This window comes from Chrysoperla carnea, chromosome 1, assembly GCF_905475395.1.
Source record: "Chrysoperla carnea chromosome 1, inChrCarn1.1, whole genome shotgun sequence".
NCBI classification, from domain to species: Eukaryota; Metazoa; Arthropoda; class Insecta; order Neuroptera; family Chrysopidae; genus Chrysoperla; species Chrysoperla carnea.
In genome coordinates, this window is record NC_058337.1 from 118,377,391 (window position 1) to 118,398,115 (window position 20,725).

General features: G+C 30.1%; 3 protein-coding genes across 3 annotated transcripts in view; 2 read left to right on the forward strand and 1 right to left on the reverse strand.

The window, feature by feature from the left end:
• The window catches only part of LOC123293879 (whirlin), a 43,766-nt gene extending 38,895 nt beyond the window's left edge, over positions 1-4,871 (forward strand). The window contains exons 13-15 of the mRNA XM_044874858.1: positions 3,421-3,720; positions 3,785-4,083; positions 4,496-4,871. Coding sequence (XP_044730793.1) covers positions 3,421-3,720; positions 3,785-4,006 — 522 coding nt within the window. The 3' untranslated portion in view covers positions 4,007-4,083; positions 4,496-4,871. The remainder of the gene's footprint in view (positions 1-3,420; positions 3,721-3,784; positions 4,084-4,495) is intronic.
• Positions 4,872-10,235: 5,364 nt separating this feature from the next.
• Positions 10,236-11,596, forward strand: LOC123305160 (pre-mRNA-splicing factor CWC25 homolog). The gene has a single exon (XM_044886791.1). It carries the CDS (start codon positions 10,341-10,343, stop codon positions 11,586-11,588), a length of 1,248 nt encoding a protein of 415 aa, XP_044742726.1. The 5' UTR covers positions 10,236-10,340; the 3' UTR covers positions 11,589-11,596.
• A 3,781-nt stretch (positions 11,597-15,377) lies between these two features.
• On the reverse strand, positions 15,378-20,414 carry LOC123301327 (BRCA2-interacting transcriptional repressor EMSY). Its single transcript, XM_044884068.1, has 6 exons — positions 20,278-20,414; positions 20,037-20,211; positions 19,767-19,974; positions 18,068-18,980; positions 16,639-17,310; positions 15,378-16,281 (listed from the first exon to the last, which is right to left on the reverse strand). The coding sequence occupies exons 1-6, from the start codon at positions 20,345-20,347 to the stop codon at positions 15,719-15,721; spliced, it is 2,601 nt and encodes an 866-aa protein (XP_044740003.1). The 5' UTR covers positions 20,348-20,414; the 3' UTR covers positions 15,378-15,718.
• Between the last annotated feature and the right edge of the window lie 311 nt (positions 20,415-20,725).

Genomic DNA, 20,725 nt, shown 5'->3' on the forward strand with positions numbered 1-20,725 from the left:
AGTTTTAATGTATTTTGTTTTAAAGCGCACAAACTAGCAATCTATTTAGAGAGCACTTAATATTAAGAAAGCACCATAGTTTTGGGGGGAATTTTATCTAACTAAAATTCAATAATTTAACGAATTTTCTCAAATAAATTTTTTGTGGTAGTTGATAAAATAAAATATATGGAATGTGATTAAAGTTAGTCCCTCCTTTATTAAATTATCCTTTTTAAATAGTTATAGTCTCGCGGTGTTTCGAAATTAATAGCATTTTGAGGATTATTTACAGACTTTTATGCACAAATTTTAAACATTCTTTGATTGGCGTGAAACTTAATAACTTTTTTAAGAATCCTCTTAAATATTCATGGATGGGAAAAAATTTGTAAAGAAAAGCGGTTTTCCAGATAAGAATGGTTAAGTGGTTCAAGCACTACGATTATACCCTTTGCTCTATCGTTTTGAAATTCGGATATTTTATATGTATTAACATTCTATCTGCCCTGGGCACTTTAACTTTTCGAAAATAAGTTTCACAATTTTCATATTTCACACCCAGGTACAATGGAAGAAAAATTTCCATAGCCCCAGGGTAGATAAAAATACTCTCCCAGTGCAGGATAAATTCGCAAATTTTTTTTCGTTTAGTTGCAGTGCTTGAAAAACCAAGTTTACAAAACAAGTATATTCTCTATCCTTCTTCAATTTGTTCACAGCCTCTTATCTGCCCTGAGATTATAGAATTTTATCTTATTCCACTGTACTGAAAATTAACAGGATTTTCGAAAAATAAAAGTAGACAGGGTAGGTAGAATATAAAATTTGAATTTTCGTCTGATCTCATTTTATTATATTTAAAATATATTTTATACCGCTTTTCTTGGATCATGATCTAGGAAGAGAAAAAGCGACCGTGCGATAAATACCCGTTTTTTTCCGTAGGCCGTACGAGTGCTTCATTTCTCTCACACATTCCTATCCATATTTACTTTACAGCTAGATAGGGAACGCTTAGTCCATTCTCTATGTCTATGATCTTGACAAATTTTTTGAATGTTTTGCAGTGTTAAGTTGCCTGTAGCGTCGACATATACAACTGGGAATACTATGGCATTCCTCCATAAAGATTAAACCATACTTTGGGTTTCAATCATGGCTTAGAAATGTGGCAACCTCCTTAATTATTATACTTGAAATACCAAATTTCTTCTATACTACAGCCCTGTTTGACAAAGATAGAATATATTTCGTATTTTATATTCTGGAATAGTTTTTTGATAAATGGTCGATTTAGTTTTTTGATAAGCAAATCGATAGAAAGTATTCAATTAATGGTTCAACTTTTAAAGAATTTAAAACTGTGTAATATTTGGAGAACGCACCCAATAATTACTATGAACTGTCATAGAACGTCCCTATTGTATATGTCGAAAGCCCTAGAATACTATAAATAGTGTTTTTAGATTTAATTTAAATTATCTATAATCTTCCATAGCGTATTGATCTATTTTATGGTTTAGCCTCTAGGATAATATATAGCATACATAACAGTATTTTTATTATATTGTATGACGGTACTTCATCTATATAGCCTCATTTGTTTTGCAAATTTCACTTGCATGCTCACTTGCCCAGCGAGGTCATTTCCTCTTCCGCTGATTCTATTCATTTCTTTCTTGATTGCATTTAGCAATAATTTAAAAAAAAATTTTAATATCCAAATTAATCACAAATTCTCTAGATTTGATTTAAAAAATATTTATTTAAAAAAATAAATAAATAAGATAAAAAATTAAATTAAATTAAAAGTAACTGGTTAATAATTTAATTTTAAATACTAAAGAAAAATTATTTTAATAATTGAGAAATAAATTAATTATAAATTTGTTCTATGATATTTTTTAAATCTGTTAAAATTATTTCTCAATTTTAAAATAAATTAAAAAGTATGATTAAAATAAAGTTAAAATTATTTGATTTAGATGAATTTAAAATTTCCCGCTTTAAAAATGACAAATCTATCAGGTTTATATCACTAGGTTATGTTGAATGTTACGAGACTCTAAAGACAGCAAAGTATTTGTATTTTACTTCTAAATCTATCATGTTTCCCGAAATTTCAATTATTCAAATCTACGAAAACGAATAAACATTTCTGCTATTAGTTTGAGAATTATTTAATATTATACTAAAATGAAAAGCATGAAAATTGAATCTCTACGTTACCAACTGTAAAACTATTGTTACTATGGAAATGATTATTATAATTAAAGTACCTTGCATTCTTTAGCTTCTCATGCCTAAATCGTATAATTTAAATTATTTATTTCGTATTTTTGGAAATCAAATTTGTATTTCGTCTAAATTCGTACCGTTTAACGAAATACTTATTTTTAAATAATAAAAAGACTATTTAAATGCAGTTATGATTTAAAAAATATTAGAAATTACAGCAAATTAAAAAAAATAATTAAGCTATTTAGAAATTTAGCTATGCATGTTACGAGCATTTTACTTTAATAAGAAAAAAATCTGGGATATTTTTATTGACCTCTCTTTTTAATTTTCAGGTTTATTTATATGTTTTTCCTTTTTCCGAATTCTCTAATAAATTTTTCATCCTGTTAATTAAGTTGCCCAAAAAGCGGCACTACCAATGACGCAAGAAGCTATGACGGAGATGAGTTATGTCGACATTATAAAATGTTAAAGAAAAAGAAGGGGCAAATTAAGCAGCGCTGGCAGGTCAATACGATCTGCGTTAAGGTAATAATTAGGGATATTCGAATTCCATCAGTCATTTGCGAGATGATAGCCCCACCGCAGATTGCATTGGGACATCAGTTATGCTGTATTTGCTCCCCTTTTTCAAATTTTATTATGGCGAGACAACTTTGCTCCACTAGAACTTCTTTACTGATGAATTAAGGGCTGCTACAAAAATTTTTGTGTATAAAAAGTTTTTGAAATGCCTTTTCTATGTACCGTAGATGATTCAGATAACTATTCTTAATTTTCAAGAGTTGATACGCGAATTGATTATCTCAACTATTATTTATCGTACCTATATCCAAATGGAAAGCATTTTCAAGTATAAGTTTATAACTTAAACTTCTTTATCTAAAACCAGCACTCTTGGAAGATGATAGTTTTCCTGTAGCATCTTAAAATGCAAATCATATGTATAATTTTTTTAACACAAAAAACAGGATGTTTAATTTACCCAAGAAAATAAAAGCAACCTTTTTGAGCACCAACTTTTATTCACACAATCTATGTTTTTGGGCAAATCAATGTATCAATTTTTTTTTTGAATCGTGTTATATGTTCAATTGCTAAGTTCATTCATTTAATTTTTTGAAAAAATCTCGCCCAAAAAACAATGAATGCACTCAGGAATTGGCACACAAACTTTCACGAAGTTTCGATATGAAGGACGACCAGAATTTACTGGATGCGAGTGGTCAAGATGGGACGGGTTCAATGCGTCGTCATCAAAGTATGCAACGGCTACAAAATCGTACTGGAGGTCCAAGTGGAACTGGAGGTAGCGGAACAGGTGATATTGAAGAATCTTTGGAGGGAGGCGCTACAAGTCCAGGACTGGCGACAGTTGTACCCGATCATCAAGGAAATTTACGTATTACTGTGAATAAATCGAAGCCAATTTTAGGGATTGCTATTGAAGGTGGTGCAAATACCAAACATCCGTTGCCAAGAATAATTAATATACATGTAAGATGGAAAATTTGTCCTCAGATGTAAAAAATAAGACTCTAAATCTTAAAACTTGTTTTAGGAAAATGGGGCCGCGTTTGATGCTGGCGGTTTAGAAGTAGGTCAATTAATATTAGAAGTTGATGGACAAAAAGTAGATGGTATGCAACATCAAGAAGTTGCACGATTAATTGCAGAATCATTTGCTAGAAGAGATCGACAAGAAATTGAGTTCCTAGTTGTCGAAGCAAAAAAATCAAATTTAGAACCAAAGCCAACTGCATTAATATTCCTGGAGGCCTAACACTTGCTTTCCCTCCCCGCCAGCGACCCACCTGGACCCGATAGGGCTAGTGGGCTCGATCTAACCACATCTTAGAGGTAAGTATTATTGCAAATGGTTTAACATAAAAATGTGAAAAATATGTCCTTTTCTTGGACATTTTCTCCAAGAGAAATACTGTGATTCAGCAGATGTCCTCTTAAAATAATACTGTTCAATATATTACGGTTGGGTTTAAGAATTTAGTGTCTTAATCGTCCTTTAAATTCGAGACCTCTGCTTCATTGTATCTTAATTTTGTTCATAGACCATTGCTTCCGAAATCTCAAGATTTTTTTGAAGTAACTTCTTTATAAATATTCATTCATCCAGAGCGAGAAAGTTGAAAAATTACAGTTCTTAAAAACATTCTTAAATTTTGTATCACATTTTTAAGTTAAAACTACTTAAAATTAAGTTCAAATCTTTCAATAAGCCAAGAATTATAATATAAACTTCGAAAATTTTTAGTGAACCTGTCGGGAGAGGGTATATCATTTTAAGTAAGTGTAACATTATCTTATGAAGAAAAATCTGCAATATATCTTTAGATTTATACAAAAACCAAAAAAAAAAAAAATCAAAATCAGAGCTTCATCAAAAAAAACCTTTTTGGTGTATTTTGAATCAAAATGAACGCAACAGTATTATACCTATACACACAACAAAAATACCACAAAAAAGGAAAACGAAGGAAGTCCTTATATACACTAGACTGTGCCAAATACTAAAATTTGTGCAAAAAAATAAAATAAAAAAACCAAAAAAAAAAAATTATAATCAATGTACTGCAAAATTTTTAGTGCTAAACCGTCGTGTCAGCAAAGAAAAAAAAAACAAAAATAAAATTTTTCCTTGAAGCTTGCGTACTGCACTAATTATTATGATTTCTTTATTTAGACAAAGACAAAATATAATAATTTATATATACAAAGTGACAAAGAAAAATCATTTGTAGTCAAAAATATTAAAATATAACTTACTCCAATTATATTTCAAGACAAAATTAATATGAATTTGTTAAACAAAAAATCTTATGTCACATTACAAAACAATTATTAATTCAATTTTTTTTTTCTTGCCTTGTAATCTTGGAATAAATTGGGAGTAAGTTTAAGTTTTAATTTAACGACTGTCTGATATGTAAATATATATAAAAAAAAAAATGAATAAACTGCCTTCACTGCAACGTTATGAAAAATAGCACTATATTTATAACAAAACAAAAATCATAAAACTTATTAATAAAACAGCCTGTATACAGAACTCTTTTGCCAGATTTAAACGATTTGATTTTCATATAGACAATCGCTTTTACATTGGTATAATAACTATTGGTATAATTTGCCTTAAAATATAAAAAATCACATGAAATAATTAATTATTCCAAATGGTTGTTAGGAAAAGCGGTAGTCATTGCTTCTCTTGCTCCTGTCAATCTGTCCCGTGCAAAATGCATAGAACGAAGTATTTACTGCCAACTTTAAATAAACAAATTTTTTAGTTTTAAATTGATGAAAATGTATATGAAGATATTTATGGTCATTTTTGTTATTTTAAAAATATTTTTCGGTATATAATCTTTGGTAAAAATTACTAGAAGGTATTTATAATTAATTCCATTATATGATTAATATCAATTTTCCCACATTTTATCATTTAAGTAACAAAATTGCCTATATTTTCAAATAAATAATAATATTATTTGACAATTTAGGCAATATTGCTACATAAAGTATTAATTCATTGTTTGAAAACTCATATTAATAATATAATAAACAAGTGTAAGAAAAAAAGAGATAGCCACTCTTATAAAGCCAGACATCCATACATGTCACACGCACATGACTGATATTTCTATAAAATACATACGCGGTATATAATTTTCGCCCTCACGGGTAAACAGTTATGTTTACGAAAAAATGTTTGAAACAAAAGTTGTTAATTTTTTTATGAGGAACTTTTTTTACATTTAAGTTTTTGTTGCTTTGCCCTATGTTGCTCATTTACGAACTTCTTACGTCCTAAAGACGCTGTAAAAATTTCAGCTTGACATCTTTGTTTGTTATTTAGTTATCGTGTCGACAGACAGACGGACAGCCAACCAGGAATGGACTGATTAAGTGATTTTATGATCACTATGCCAAAATTTTGTTCGTAGCATCAATATTTTTAAGCGTTACAAACTTGAGACTTAACTTAGTATACCTTGATATATTTCATATATACATGGTATAAAATACAAATAGAATTTAAAAATATTCCAGCGAGCGGCGCTGATTTTGATTTTGATCGTAATGAATTCCTATTTGACTGAAAATGGAACTTATGCGTGGGGCCTGGGCTCTGATGATTGTCTCTAATTTTATTACGTTTATACTGGCATGACATTTAGACAAAATTTATAATCAGACAAAAGCGTATCACATAAAATGGTGTTTATAATTCGATAAACTATCTGGAGTGTAAAATTTACTTATTTCATGTGACAAATGCCTAACAAACATGCGCAATGAATGTAACGCGCTTACAAAACATAATATTTCACTAACCGACATTTTTCTGTTTTTGTCTGCACTGCATCTGTATATGGGTTTTAAAAAAAGAATATTTACAAAAATATACAGCGATACTAGTTTGTAATTTTGTTAAATTGTTATTTAATTATGTAGATGCTGTTATTCTTATTAATTATTACGCATAGGCGTTTATATCAAATATGTCAAGACGTCATATTTGTTTAAAATAAACGCTAATGTTTTTATTATTACTACTTAAAAATATTTAATGTTGGCATCACTTGCACTAACTACCAATAGCAGCAGCGTAACAAAAACCGCGTAATATAAAATTATTTAATTTAAGTTTGAAATATTTTGGAAAATAGGTTTTTTTAGTCATTTTTGCTATCTCAAGGAAATACTACTAAACATTTTTATTTAACAATGAACTACTACTATTACTACTTGCGCCTCTATTTGTATTTATTTTTGGAAATATTGCATCAAATTTAGATAATTTCTTTTGTGTTTCGAAATCGATATGCAAATTAGAGTACAATATGCAAATTTCCAATATTCGTGTATTTTTTAAGTAAATATTAATTTATGTATAAAAAGATCAGATATATTACATTATTATACATTAATTTAAGCATATCTTTATAATAGCCTGAAATTGTTATCCCTAATAGCCACGGTCATCTAGGTAGCAATCGACAAAATATAACGTTTTAACGGTTAGGCGACTTTATAAAAACCTAAAGAAATTGAGGAACATTTCCAGAGAAAAAAGGTTACTTGCGATTAAAATACAATTTCTAACATGTCCGCATATTATTTCTGCTGAATAAGTTCATTTATTAGATTAGTGAATAATGATAGAATAACGATCTAGATTTTATATAAACCTTTGTGGTACGAAACAAATCGTGTTCTTTCTAAAGCCGCGTTTACATGATAATATTACCTCTCATCACTGATTACATGATCCGAGCTATGCTATCAACTAACATTTATTCACTGTGTATATCTCCCGCCCTTTACATCCTGTGAATAGCAAATATATAACATCCTCTTAATATCGCGTAGCGTTATGCGTGCTCTTGATAAAAATCCTCTCTCACCATTATTTCATTATGCGACAAAAGTATTATAACTTCGACACTATTATATCACAAAATTAAAAAATCCTGTCTGTCCAATAAAGACCCAATTTGTCTGGACTTTTTGAGAAATGTATAATTTATTATTTATTTCGAGGTATCTGCTCTTCTGGTATCATTTGAATACTTTATCAAATATAAAATACTTAAAAAATACACAAATTCTTAATAATCGTTGTAAATCGGGCGCTTTGTATATGAAAAATACTGTAGATTTTATTTGTGATAATTATTTGCCTTAATAAAAAAAAATGCAATATCTGTCTGTCTCAATGTGGTATAAATATATATAAAAAGAAAATAACTAGCAAAAAATATCTATTTTCTCAATTTTTTGATTGTCATATACTTTCAAAAATGTACATTTGTTTGAAAATATATATATATTATACATACATACATATAGATTATTAAAAACATACGCTTTTCTATGGTTTATTATTTCTGTCCACAGTTTCAATGTCACACGAATGTAAATCTCGTTAAACGCGAAAGTTTTTTTTTTAAGTACTAGATTATAGTCGAAGAAATGGCTGTCTGATGTAAGTCAGTGAGAAGCTAATGAGACACGACATCCATCTATTATCTTTAACTTCAACAAAATCAGAAAAAATCAGAAGATGATATTATGTGTCGAAACAGTTCAATATGACTTATTGAGAAAAGCCGAAGGTATCCCGATTAAAAAAGATTTTATATATAATTGTATACATATATTATATATTTAATAAGATACAATTATATAAAATCGTGACGGAGAATTGTATCTAATGCGACAAAATTATATACAATTATATAGAATTATACGTAATTGTATACAGTTTGGCAACCATTTCGTTAGCCATTTATAACATATGAAGTAAGAAGAGTATAATATATGAAGACGTCAGATTTGGCGTGCCTATTGACAGCGATCATACAACATAGGAGACAGTGCCTTGAATAAAGCATGATCGCTGTCAATAGACACACCAAATCTGCCTGGCTATGTGATTGCTATACAACAAAGCAGTGTTGTTTTTCTTTGTTTTATGTCTTACTTCGTAAATTGTGCTCTTCTTACTTCATATATTATAAATGGCTAACAAGATGGTTGCCAAACTGTATAATTAGATACAATGTAATAAATCGTTAGCATAAACAGCGCATTAATGAAAATTTACAGATAAAAGCAAAGTTAAAAATTGTATTTTATAAGAAAATACTTAATAACGGATAAGAGACTTGCCTTCTGTAAATCATTCACACATAAAAATTCAATTTGATCGTAAATATTTTTCTTACAGACAGCCATCTCTTATAGACTATTTTCTTAGTCACAAAATGCTTCCATTTAATGAAAAAAGAATGGTATAAACACAACTTTATTTTTATATAGAAAATAATAGACATACAAATATATAAACGGACTTAATATCGAATCATTTTTTCGACGTCAACATTTTTATTTTATTAATTGTTTTATAATTTTTTCGAACGTGTACATTAATATCTTAAAATATTTATTACTTAAGTTAAGTCTGTTTATAGATGAATAAAAAAAAAGTTCCGCTACATACTGCAAATAAATAAAAATGATAAGCAGTTTTTTTTAAAAAAAATAAATAAAAAAAACTAAATAATTGTTATCGATTTGTTCTAAAAAAAAAAAAAAAATAGTAAATATTGTAAATAATGGGCTTTGAAAATTATCATTGTTATTTTGAGCAATACAAAAATGTTGTTACAATTTTACATAGGCGAGTTTTTTTCAAAATATCCCTTCAAAAAGAGACTTCCCATTTTTATAAAAATTAATGACTCATCATACATCATCAATATCACGTCATAATGACGTGATACAGACTTAATTAAATTAAATATAGACCAATAACGTGTAAAAAATTAGCATCCGAATGTGAGTATCATGAAGCCTATAAGACCTTCATGGTGAGTATCATGAAGGTTATAAGAAACCTTCATGGTGATTGGTGAGTATAATGACAGAGCATGTCAAAAGAGTTGTTCCATTTCGATACTGGTACAGAATGACCTTGAAAATTAGCTTTAAGGTCAATTTTAAGATTCCAAATTTACAATCTTTTTAGTTTAACGTTTGTTTAATTTAATTGATGTAAAATTAACCCTTAAACGTATAAATTTTCGTTTGAAAAAAAATATTTTCATATGATAAATAACGGGAAAATTACCGTAGATAAATTGAGCAGGTAAGAATAAACATGGGATAAAGTAAGAACGAAGACATTCAACAGTTTGTAGTCATATCGAAACATTAATTTACCTACTCAAAGGAGTATAAAATGAATTAGACTACACTATCGTGTTTTATATTTCAAATCCGTTCACACAAGCAAGTATTTCTCTACAATTGAAATTCAATTATTTCAGAATCTTGTACTTTTTTATATTTTTTTAAATCGGTTGTAGGAAGGAAACGAAAATCCTGAGATCTCCTGTATTCCGAAAAAGATGCAAACATATCGAAGCATTTCAATAAATAGCGAATATTCTCTTCTTATTTACAGTTAAAGTTTAAAGATACAATTCTTACTTGACAGTTCATAATTTGTGAGGTTATTGTAAAAAATTGTAAAAAAATTGTGTTATTTATAATTAAAATTTCGCTATATTTTGTATAAATAATAAATCAAAATGCAAAATCTAGAGTCATCTGACAACAATAAAATGTTCGAAAATGAACCAGCAAAGTTAGATTGGATGTACGGTAACCCAAATCATGTACAAGATGAAGAATATTTATTGGGTCGAGCCGTGGATACATCGAAAAATCATGTAGAACACGAATGCATACCTCCATCAATACGTGATTTACGCACTGCAAACGATGAGGATCAAGTTGACATAGCAAAGAAATTACAGGAAGATCCCTTAATGGAAATACATCGGCGTCAAATTGAAGCAAGAAAAAAAATGTTACAAAATCCGATTAAATTAAAACAAATGCAAGAACTGTTAAAGAAAAAAGGCAAAAAACATTCCTCAGATAGTGAAGATTCATCTAAGGATTCCTCCGATGACGACGATTTAAATAAAAAATTAATGGAAAAATTTTTAAAGCTACAAAAACTGAAGAAAAAGAAGCGTAAAAAATCAAAACGTCGACATTCATCGGAAAATGATCATTCTGATCGAAAAAAGAGAAAAAAATCAAAGAAAAAACATTCCGAAAGTTCGAATGACGATCGAAAAAGTCGTAAACGGTCAAAAGATTCAGAAGACGACCGTCCTAGACGTAAACGATCAAAAGATTCAGATGATGAGCCTCCTAGACGAAAACGATCAAAAGATTCAGAAGATGATCCGCCTAAACGAAAGAAATCAAAAAAGTCTTCCGATAGTGATTCTTCCAACGATGAGAAAAAACACAAACACAAACGACGCTCTGAATCGAAAAGTAAACGAAAACACAAGAAAAGTTATTCACAAGAACGAGAAATGCAATATGAAAAATATCGTAATCGTTCAAATTCTCGAGAGCGTGCCAAACATTATGGTCTAGTCAATGCCGAAGGTGAAAAAATTTCTGCATCGAAATCAACGCATAAACACGTCGAAAAAAAACCAATTAAACGAGTCGAAGAGAAAAAAGCATGGGTAAAACCATCACGAGAGAAGCTAACAGAAGAAGAAAAAGAGAAACGTCGACAAGAAATGTTAGAAAATGTACAATGGAAAGAAAAAACTCGACCTAAGTTAAAAAACAACGCAGATGACATGGATAAAGATTTACATCAAAATTACAAAGATGATCCAGAATTTTTAAAGAAATATTTATTAAAGAGTACAGATATTGGATCAGTAGAATCTAGGATTAAGTCGAATATTAATAATATACAACGTCGCACAACAGACATGGATTCGAATTTTGCACGTAGATAGTAACATTACGTTCCAAAAATAATTGTATGTAAAATTTATAAATAAAATCATCGTCTTCATTTTTTAAAGTATTTTTTTTCTTAATTTTCTTTAAACGTAAAATTTCCCAAATATAACTTTTATCCCTTTTTCCGTAATTAAGTAATATTACTACATAGATTTTATTTGCTTGTGATGTTTGATTACAAATATGTAAAACCAATTGCCTATAAATTTCTGTAAAGAACGTGCAAAGAAATAAAAAAAAATTATAACAAAAAGAAAACCGACTTCAAAAGAAAAGTTTTCCAAAACAAATTAATATGCACTAAAAAGTAAAAAAATAACGATAATATAATGTAGGTTAAAATTATTGTTATTTTTGGAGTCGGTGTCAGACAAGGAAACAACTCTGACATAACAGTTTGGTACATTAGCTTGACTGACACCGACTCCAAAAATAACAATAATTTTAACTACATTATATTATCGTTATTTTTTACTTTTTAGTGCATATTAATTTGTTTTGGAAAAGTTTTTCTTTTGAAGTCGGTTTTCTTTTTGTTTTTTTTTATTTTGTGATTTTTAGTGAACTTAAAGTGCACTAACTAATTTATCACTAAAAAAGAATAATCGAAATCGGTTGGCGTGATTTTGAGTTATTCGTCCCTCTTGTCGTGCATACTTAATGCAAATTTAAGACTATTATGGTTTTCCCATGGAAAGCACCAGCTTTCAAATAGATAAAGAATCGTCAAAATCGGTTTACCCAGTCGAAAGTTCTGAGGTAACAAACATAAAAAAAAAAAAACAGTCGAATTGATAACCTCCTCCTTTTTTGTTTGATGTCGGTTAAAAAATTAATCGCAAACCGTCATCTGTGCACAAGAACAAATTCTCTTTCAATTTATCATTTTTGACAAAACCTATAAGCTTGTGGGACTCGAAGAACGTTTATTTTACATCAATAATTGAAAGAGGGTAAAAAGTGTAACACAAAACCAGTATTAAAACGAATGATTTTCTTAAATATATTTTTTTTAAAGAAAATTATTTTTGAAAATGTACAATTTTTTTTTTTTATTATAAAAATCCAAAAGTAGTGACTTTTTTTTAAACCTATTTACAAGAATTAATTCGTTATATATTTGATATATATACACAATTTTTAATTAATTTAACAAATTACTTACTAGTACAAAGAAAACATTATGATAATACAAAATGATTCAAAAACAGAGTGTCCCACAATAAGTAGGCATTATTTCCTTAACATATTGAAATAAAATTTTTAATTCTTCATAAACATTGTTTTTAACTATTAACGATTGGTTTGAATTAAGTCTGCTTTTGAGTACTCAAAATACGAAATAGTTCTTGTTGCATAATAAATTTCCCAAATTCTTAAGTGTTAATTCAGCGGAAAAATATTTCCGATAAATGTTTTTTGGGGCTGCTATTGCCACCCACCACGGATATCCGTGCCTTTAATTAACAGGGTTGACGCCACCACAGGGGGAAAGTAAGGGTCGAAAAACCCGCAGACCCCTGCCAAGACATGGCCAACCCCAGGGTCACAAGACCCCTGATCTCTAACTGTATCCACGGGTATATAAACCACCCGGGTCTGAAATTTAAGTTATTTTTGATTAATAATATATCAATGAAAGATAATTATTGCAGGTACCATCATTTCTAAATTTTTCGCATTTTATTAAACTTATTTTTTTGGATCCGTTCTAAAATAAAAGCCATGGTGGACAACATGAAGGCTTGTATTTAGGAACAAACATTTTCTATTCCAAGTGAAAGAAATAATGCTTTTTGTTGCACCATGTACTTTTCGAATAATTTTGTATAAAAATCATTGCAATATTTTTTTATCTATACACAAAATTTTAACCGTTTCAACTTCAAAATATATTCGATTTAAAAATATAAATCTTTTTTTCAATAAAAACTTTAAACATAACCTCACATTTTTTAAACAAATTTCGATTTTGTTTTTTATAAAGATTTACAAGAAGGAACAGAGTGACTTTACTTACGTTGTTGTTAAAATTATTCAACACAGATATTTTTATCAAAGTTAACACATTTTCTTTTTAAAAACAGTTTTTTATCAACATACACCTAAGTCAAAATGATTTTTGAATTTGAAAAAATAACTGTCTTAAAAAAATTATTAAGAATCACAGATGTTTATACTATATCTAGATAGTTATTCTAAATATAACGATATAAACACCTATGAAAAAACTGATTAAACTTGAACTTTTGTTAACTTACTTTTGTATCTACGATTTTCCTGTTCAACGTAATGAACACATTAATTTATTAAACGACTTCAAAGATGGTATCGAACGCCATTTTATCTTTTATGATGTCTATGCTCTTGATATAAACTCTTTACAGATTAACTCTTGATAGTTACTCTCAAGTATTTGTCCATTTGAGTAAAATATTTTCCACTATGAATAATTTCCACAATATTTTTCCTGTCTGAGATTTGTGGTCGTTATTTCCAGATGTTTACTAACAAGTGGACATGCACGGTAGTAGATAATCATATACTACGTGTACAAAAAAAGTATAGTTACGTAAATTTTCTATTTTTTAACTCAAAAAAAGATGAAAAGTTTGAAAAACCTAATATATCCTTCAATAAAGTATTTCATTCATTTTTTAAGGGGTTATATCCAGTTAGAATTTTCAAAGAATCGATTTCTTTTTTGCATTTCCGGAATGTATATATATTTAAGCATATTATCTGAAAATTTGAGTAGGTAAAGCATCTCGAAACAGCATTTTCAAAGACGGTGAGCAAGATTTCTTCGAAGCGGCTCGACCGATCGGTTTCGAAGTTATACACAATCTTCTTAGATATTTTCTCCAGGTATTAATCGAAGGAATAAAATTTCTGAAATTTATTTCGATATTTGGATAATCCAAAGAATCCAGAATTTGGGATAATCCAAACCAGAGATATGGTGCTCATCGCCAGATAATTTTTTTTTTTTGGAGGACCTCCAGGAGAGCGCCTGCAGGAGCAGTATCATATCAAATTTTTGAAATCGAACAACGGGATCTTAAAATTAAAGAAATGTCCTATATGTATACGTTTTTTATATAAAATAAATGGTCTTCCCAAAAAAAAAACTCGCTTTTCATGTTTTTTTGCGCTCGCAACTGGATATAACCCCTTAAAGTAATTAATAAATTAATACATATATGAAACTCATATTTAGTCAATTATAAAAAGTCAACCAATCCAAATATTTTAGAAAAATACAATAGTTAGCCTTTTTCCTGGGAAGATTAAAAAAAGATACAATAGATGGCAGGATATATTTGTACCCCCCCCCCATAGTGTTGCCATCTAGCGGATCTTTTTTTAATCCTCCCAGGAAAAAGGCTAATTAAAGCATTATATTTTTTAAATAATACTAATAAAAATTTTTTAACTAACTACATAAGACAAATTATAAATATTATCATTAAATCCGGACATACAATAATTAATAATACCATGCCTTTTTCCTCTGAAGATTAAAAAAGATCCATTAGATGGCATCACTAGGGGGGGGGTACAAATATATCCTGCCATCTAGAGGATTTATTTTTAATCTTCCCAGGAAAAAGGCTAATTGATAATTCTGTTCACATATAACTTGCAATTTTAATAAAGTCTTAGTTGATGAGTCGAGTTTATTAGGTTGAATTAATTGTTTTTTTTTTATAATTGAGTTAAAATGAGATTTAAAATCGTAAATTAGTACTTTATTTTATGATTTTGTAGCGAAAATCTATGAATATTTAAAAAAATTCTAGAAAATGAAATCAGTATAAATTAAAAAATAGAAAACTGATAAGTTAATTCTGTATTCAATTACAGGCATAATGTTTCATTTGTCTTTTAACTAGAGGGCGATCGATATCATTTTTACAGTCGATTTCTTACAGTCTGCATATGATAGGGGACATATAAACAGCCCTCAAGCAATGGTTTATTTTTCTGACAGTCTATCGAGACACTCATATTTTTTCCAAACATGGTTACTGTTCCTTCTTCGATTTCAAAAAAACCTAGCCCTTCCCGTTCATCGAATAAATTACATTATTCCCTATCTACTTATTAAATTTATAAATAATTATCTATTTGTATTATCATCTGTATCGTTATTATCACTAGTATCGTCACCTGTTAATATATCAGTTAACTGTTTATCAGTGAGTGATGTAGTTGTTTCATCACTTGTTGTCGTCACTACAACATCCTCAGTTTGCATTAATTCTGTTGGACATAGCTGCGTAGTATCAATAATTACATTATCATCAGTATAAAATTCATCAGTTGATGAATTTTGTTCCTCAATATTATTTGATGTTGTTATTATCTCATCCCCACCACTATCCCCACCAACTGTATCCAGTTGTATATCAGCTGATACTAATGCTGTATTAAATATATCTAAACGTTGTTCATTTGTTTGTTTTGATACAACATTGACAGTTGATGTTGAGGTTATGATTGATGATGAAGAAATTGCTGATGTAGATGAGTTATTTGTGGGTGTTGGTGAATAGATACCAGTTTGTGGATCTAACTGACCATGATCGGTGGCTGCGGTTGTTTGATTTGAGGAATCCACTTGCAAATGACTCAATATTGCACGGGTTTCACTATTATCACCTAAGATAGCAACTGCTTCCTCTAAAAAAAATATAATTAAGGGATCATATAAAAAATCGTAAGAAACAGCAGCCGCTATTTTAATAAGTTAGAACGTTTTTTAATTAATACTCGACTAGATGATACTAGGTGTAAAAACGTTTCTGCCGTAGCTAAAACGAAATTGTAACCACCCGATTAAGTGCCACTAAAGCTACGAGAATTAATCTTATAGCTACATTTAGGATTCCAGAGAAGTTCAGTGAATTCCTATAAATCCACTGAGGAACTAAAAAATTACTTAGCCCACAAATAAAAAATCGTAAGAAACAGCAGCCGCTATTTTAATAAGTTAGAACATTCTAAAACAAAAAAAATAATCCAAAAATCAAAACTTACCAAGTGTTAAAAATTTCGTATCTTGTAATTGAATATTTTGTATAGATTTAGTTGCACTCACGATGGGCAGTGTAGATTGAGTGGAAATGGAAGAAGATTGTGCAGAAGTAGTTGATTGTAACGCAAGATTATGAGAATGATGATCTATTATTGTTGTTGTATCAGATGTCCACGTTTTAGTTTTTGGTATAACTGTATATTGTGATATTTGTGACTCAATGTCATCATCAACAGCTGTTACACCTGAAGCACGTAGCGCATCTTGTAACACAGTAGATTTTCTCTGTTGGTCTGAAGATGATGTTGGTTCTTTAACATCATCTTCACTTTTAGATTGTTCGTTACTAGAAACAACGTTTACAATTGAAGACGAACCCGTTGGGGATGACCCAGTGGTAGTTTGTATTGGTGTTGCCTTTCGTACAACTAATAATTTACCGCTACCTCCAGTTGAACCCAGAGAAGTTGCGTCATCTGACTTTTGTGTTAACGGTCGTATATGTGTAATGTTACTTAAGGTCGTTTTCGTTGATTCTGCATCATTTGTTTTATTCACTAATATATTACTTGGTTTACTCATTACATATATTGGGGCTGAGCCCACTGTACCACCTTGTTTTTGAATAATTTTAGCGTTACCAGATAATGGGAGCAATTTTACAGTTGATTTACCTGCAAGAAAGGTTAGACTTTAAAATTACAAATTATTAAAATGGAGACGACATTGAACGACGTTGTTTATTTAAACCTATTCGTTTCTCTATTTAAAACAAGTGAAAACAAACAATTAACTGAGTTAATTGTTGAAATACCATGTATAGACAGTGTTGATGACGCAATCGTTTGTTTTATGACGTCACACAAATAAAGAAAGATATCCACTCTTAAAAAGCCACACACACATAACTGATATTCCCATATTAATACATACTAAACAATTTTCACCTAATTAGCGACCTCGTGGGTAAACACTGATGTTTACAAGAAAATGTTTCAAACAAAAGTTTTTTATTTTTTCATAAGGAACATTTTTTACATTTAAACATTTGTTTTATCTTTAACGGTTTATAAGATGGGTCCTACGGACCCAAGACCCAATTGACCTATGTTGCTCATTTACGAACTCTACCTGACTTTTTACGTCCTAAGCACACTATAAAAATTTCAGCTTGATATCTCTTTTCGTTTTTGAGTAATCGTGATGACAGACGGACAGACGACAGACAGGCAGACGGAAATGGACTAATTAGGTGATTCTATGAACACCTATACCAAATTTTTTTTCGTAGGATCAATATTTTTAAGCGTTACAAACTTGGGACTAAACCTAATATACCATGTATATTTCATATACATGGTACAAAAATACTGTTCTAAATAAATATAAAAAAGTCGATTTTTTAGAATTAATATATGTTTTCTTACATACCCTGTATCGCTTTCCATTGTACACCTTGTAAAACAGGTACACTAACACCAGCAAATTGTCCACTGGATGTTGCAGTTTGACTCTGTAACGGTACAATAATGGAGCCCTGTGGACGCACCTTTGCTTGTACAGTTAAAACTTTTGATTTCGTATCCCCTCCAGCAACTGATACATGTGTATGATGTCCATGATGTATTGTTTGCAGTGGTGTTAATTGTGATTTAGAAACAATCACTTGTTGATTTGTTATTTTTGAGCATTTTAATTCCAGATCATCACCACTACCTCCTGCAATGGTGGCTACAGTTCCACCAACAGTTGTCTTAATTTTAATTGTATTAATTGGCGTTGTTATAATTTTATTAGTGCTTCCACCTCCACCAGAAGAAGTTTGATGGATAATATTCGAATTAATCGGTTGAGACGCGCTTACAATGACAAGTTTTTGATGAGTTGTAGGATTCTGGGTGGAAATTTTTATTAAACTCTTATTCTGATGAATTACTTTTGCTGTTATAGGAGTTGATATTGCCGTAGCCGCTGCAGAAGTAGTAACTTGGGGATTTTTTTCTAAAATTTCCGTTGTTTTATTTTGTTTGACAGGTGGAATTGTTTTAATTGTCGTACGTGGTGGAGGCATAATAATTTCCTGATGAGATACAGCTGTTGAAGATGAGGATTGTTGTCGCTGTAATGTTGATGTAGCTAAACGACTCTGATTTTTATACATTTGTTGTATTTTACTAATGCCATGCTTTTGAATACGGTGATGTTTTTGTTGTCCTGGTGATTGTGTCGCAAACACAATCGATTGAGAAGCTTGTAGCGATGATGATTGTGAAGCAGATGGTAAACTGTCATCAGATAATCGACGACGTTTTTTAGGTATTCGATCTTCATGATCATATTTGATCTAAAATATACGAAAAATATACCTTAAACGAAAATTAGTAAGAAAATAAACCGTAACCTGTAGGTATTTAGCCAACATTGATCAAAGGCAGGCCCGAATTTACCATGCAGACAGGGTGGGCACGTAAATAGGGCGGCAAGGACTGGAGGGCGGCACATTTTGTTGGAAACTTGTTTTATTCGTAATTTTGTTATCGATTTTTTACCCTTAATATAAATTTAGTATTATTGAAAACAAAAATTGTTATGGTTTTTTTTACACTCGGTTTTGTGCGATTAGACTCGGCCGTCGTTAATATCCAGCAGTGACGTTAGCGAACGCGAGGCCTTGAGTCGAGCACTTTTTGCGAGGCCTTTTTAGACATAAAAGTTAACCATGCGAGCTTTTTTTTTTTTGCAAATGTGTCGATAACAATGTCGAAATCAATAGTACGTTAAATATCCTGAGCCGTAGTTGATCTCAAATAGTTTTTGATCAATTTTAATTTTGAAAACGATCTTTCAGCACTCGTTTTCACGTCATTTTGAATACTCCAGATTATTTACTCACATCTTGTGTGTGAAAAGGCCTTTCTTAGCGCGAGCTCGTGGCCCAGGATTGCCGCACCTAAAACCACCACTGGTAATATCATAAACAAGTTTGTTTGCGGTTTGGATACAACTCATTTTCTAAGATAGTTATAACTCAAAAACCAGTATACTATCCAATATTTATTTATTCTTGTGATATTTCAGGCCTCTTAAGCTTAACATAACATCACCTTTTATTAAGAGATTAATTTTTTACCTGTGCTGATGTTGTTTGTACTTTTGGTATTGGAGGCGGACGGGCAGTTGCAGCTGGCCATGGCATTTTTGCATTATCAGCTTGTGCAACATCAGCAACACGCCGTGCAACAGCTAAAAAAGCTGTTTGAGGTACAACGCGAGGCACCAAACGTACTTTTCGTCTTCCCTCAACTGACCATTCGGCATAAGTGTCTGGTCCCTCAGCACTAATTTTAAAATACATTTTTATAGAATTTATATTAAATAAAAAAAAGTTAAAAATACTTACAATTGTGCGATTGTACAAAGTTGTTCATCATTAACAGCTCGGCGAATTTCAGCTCGATGACGCTCTGGTGTAATATGCAAAGCGGATGCAGTGTCTTTTAATATTTTCAATTTTTCTGATGTAAGTCCACCTTGGGCTCGTAACGCAGACACCAAACATCCATAAGCCTCTAATTCTACACAGCAGAAAAATAAATTTGTGTTCATCGAATTCTTTATCTAAACAAATATAGTGCTTATACCTAGACGTCGTAACGTTTTCATACATTCTTCCTCACTGCTATCCAACAGTAATGGCCACATGTTTCTCATAGAAAGTTCCACATAAAATCATTCATTTAAACAATATTTTTGACAGTTTATTTTTAGAGTTTGAAGAACGCCATTCTTGTTTATATTTTTGACAATTGTTCTAGCTAGTTCTTAAAGTTTCCATACTATTTTCGAATGGTAACGAATATTTAATAATTTTCTTTGGGAAAGAAATGTTGATAATAATTATTGATTGAGAATTGGAAATGGTAAATCAAAACAAATTCAATGTAACATTCGACGGTTTGTTTTTGAGAAATTGATTTTTATTTTTAATAAATTCCTTTTCTACAGCTATATATACGGAAATAGATTGCTAACATGTATAGACCTAGTTTTCTACCTAGTTACGTTTTCAGAATATTGATGTCATTAATA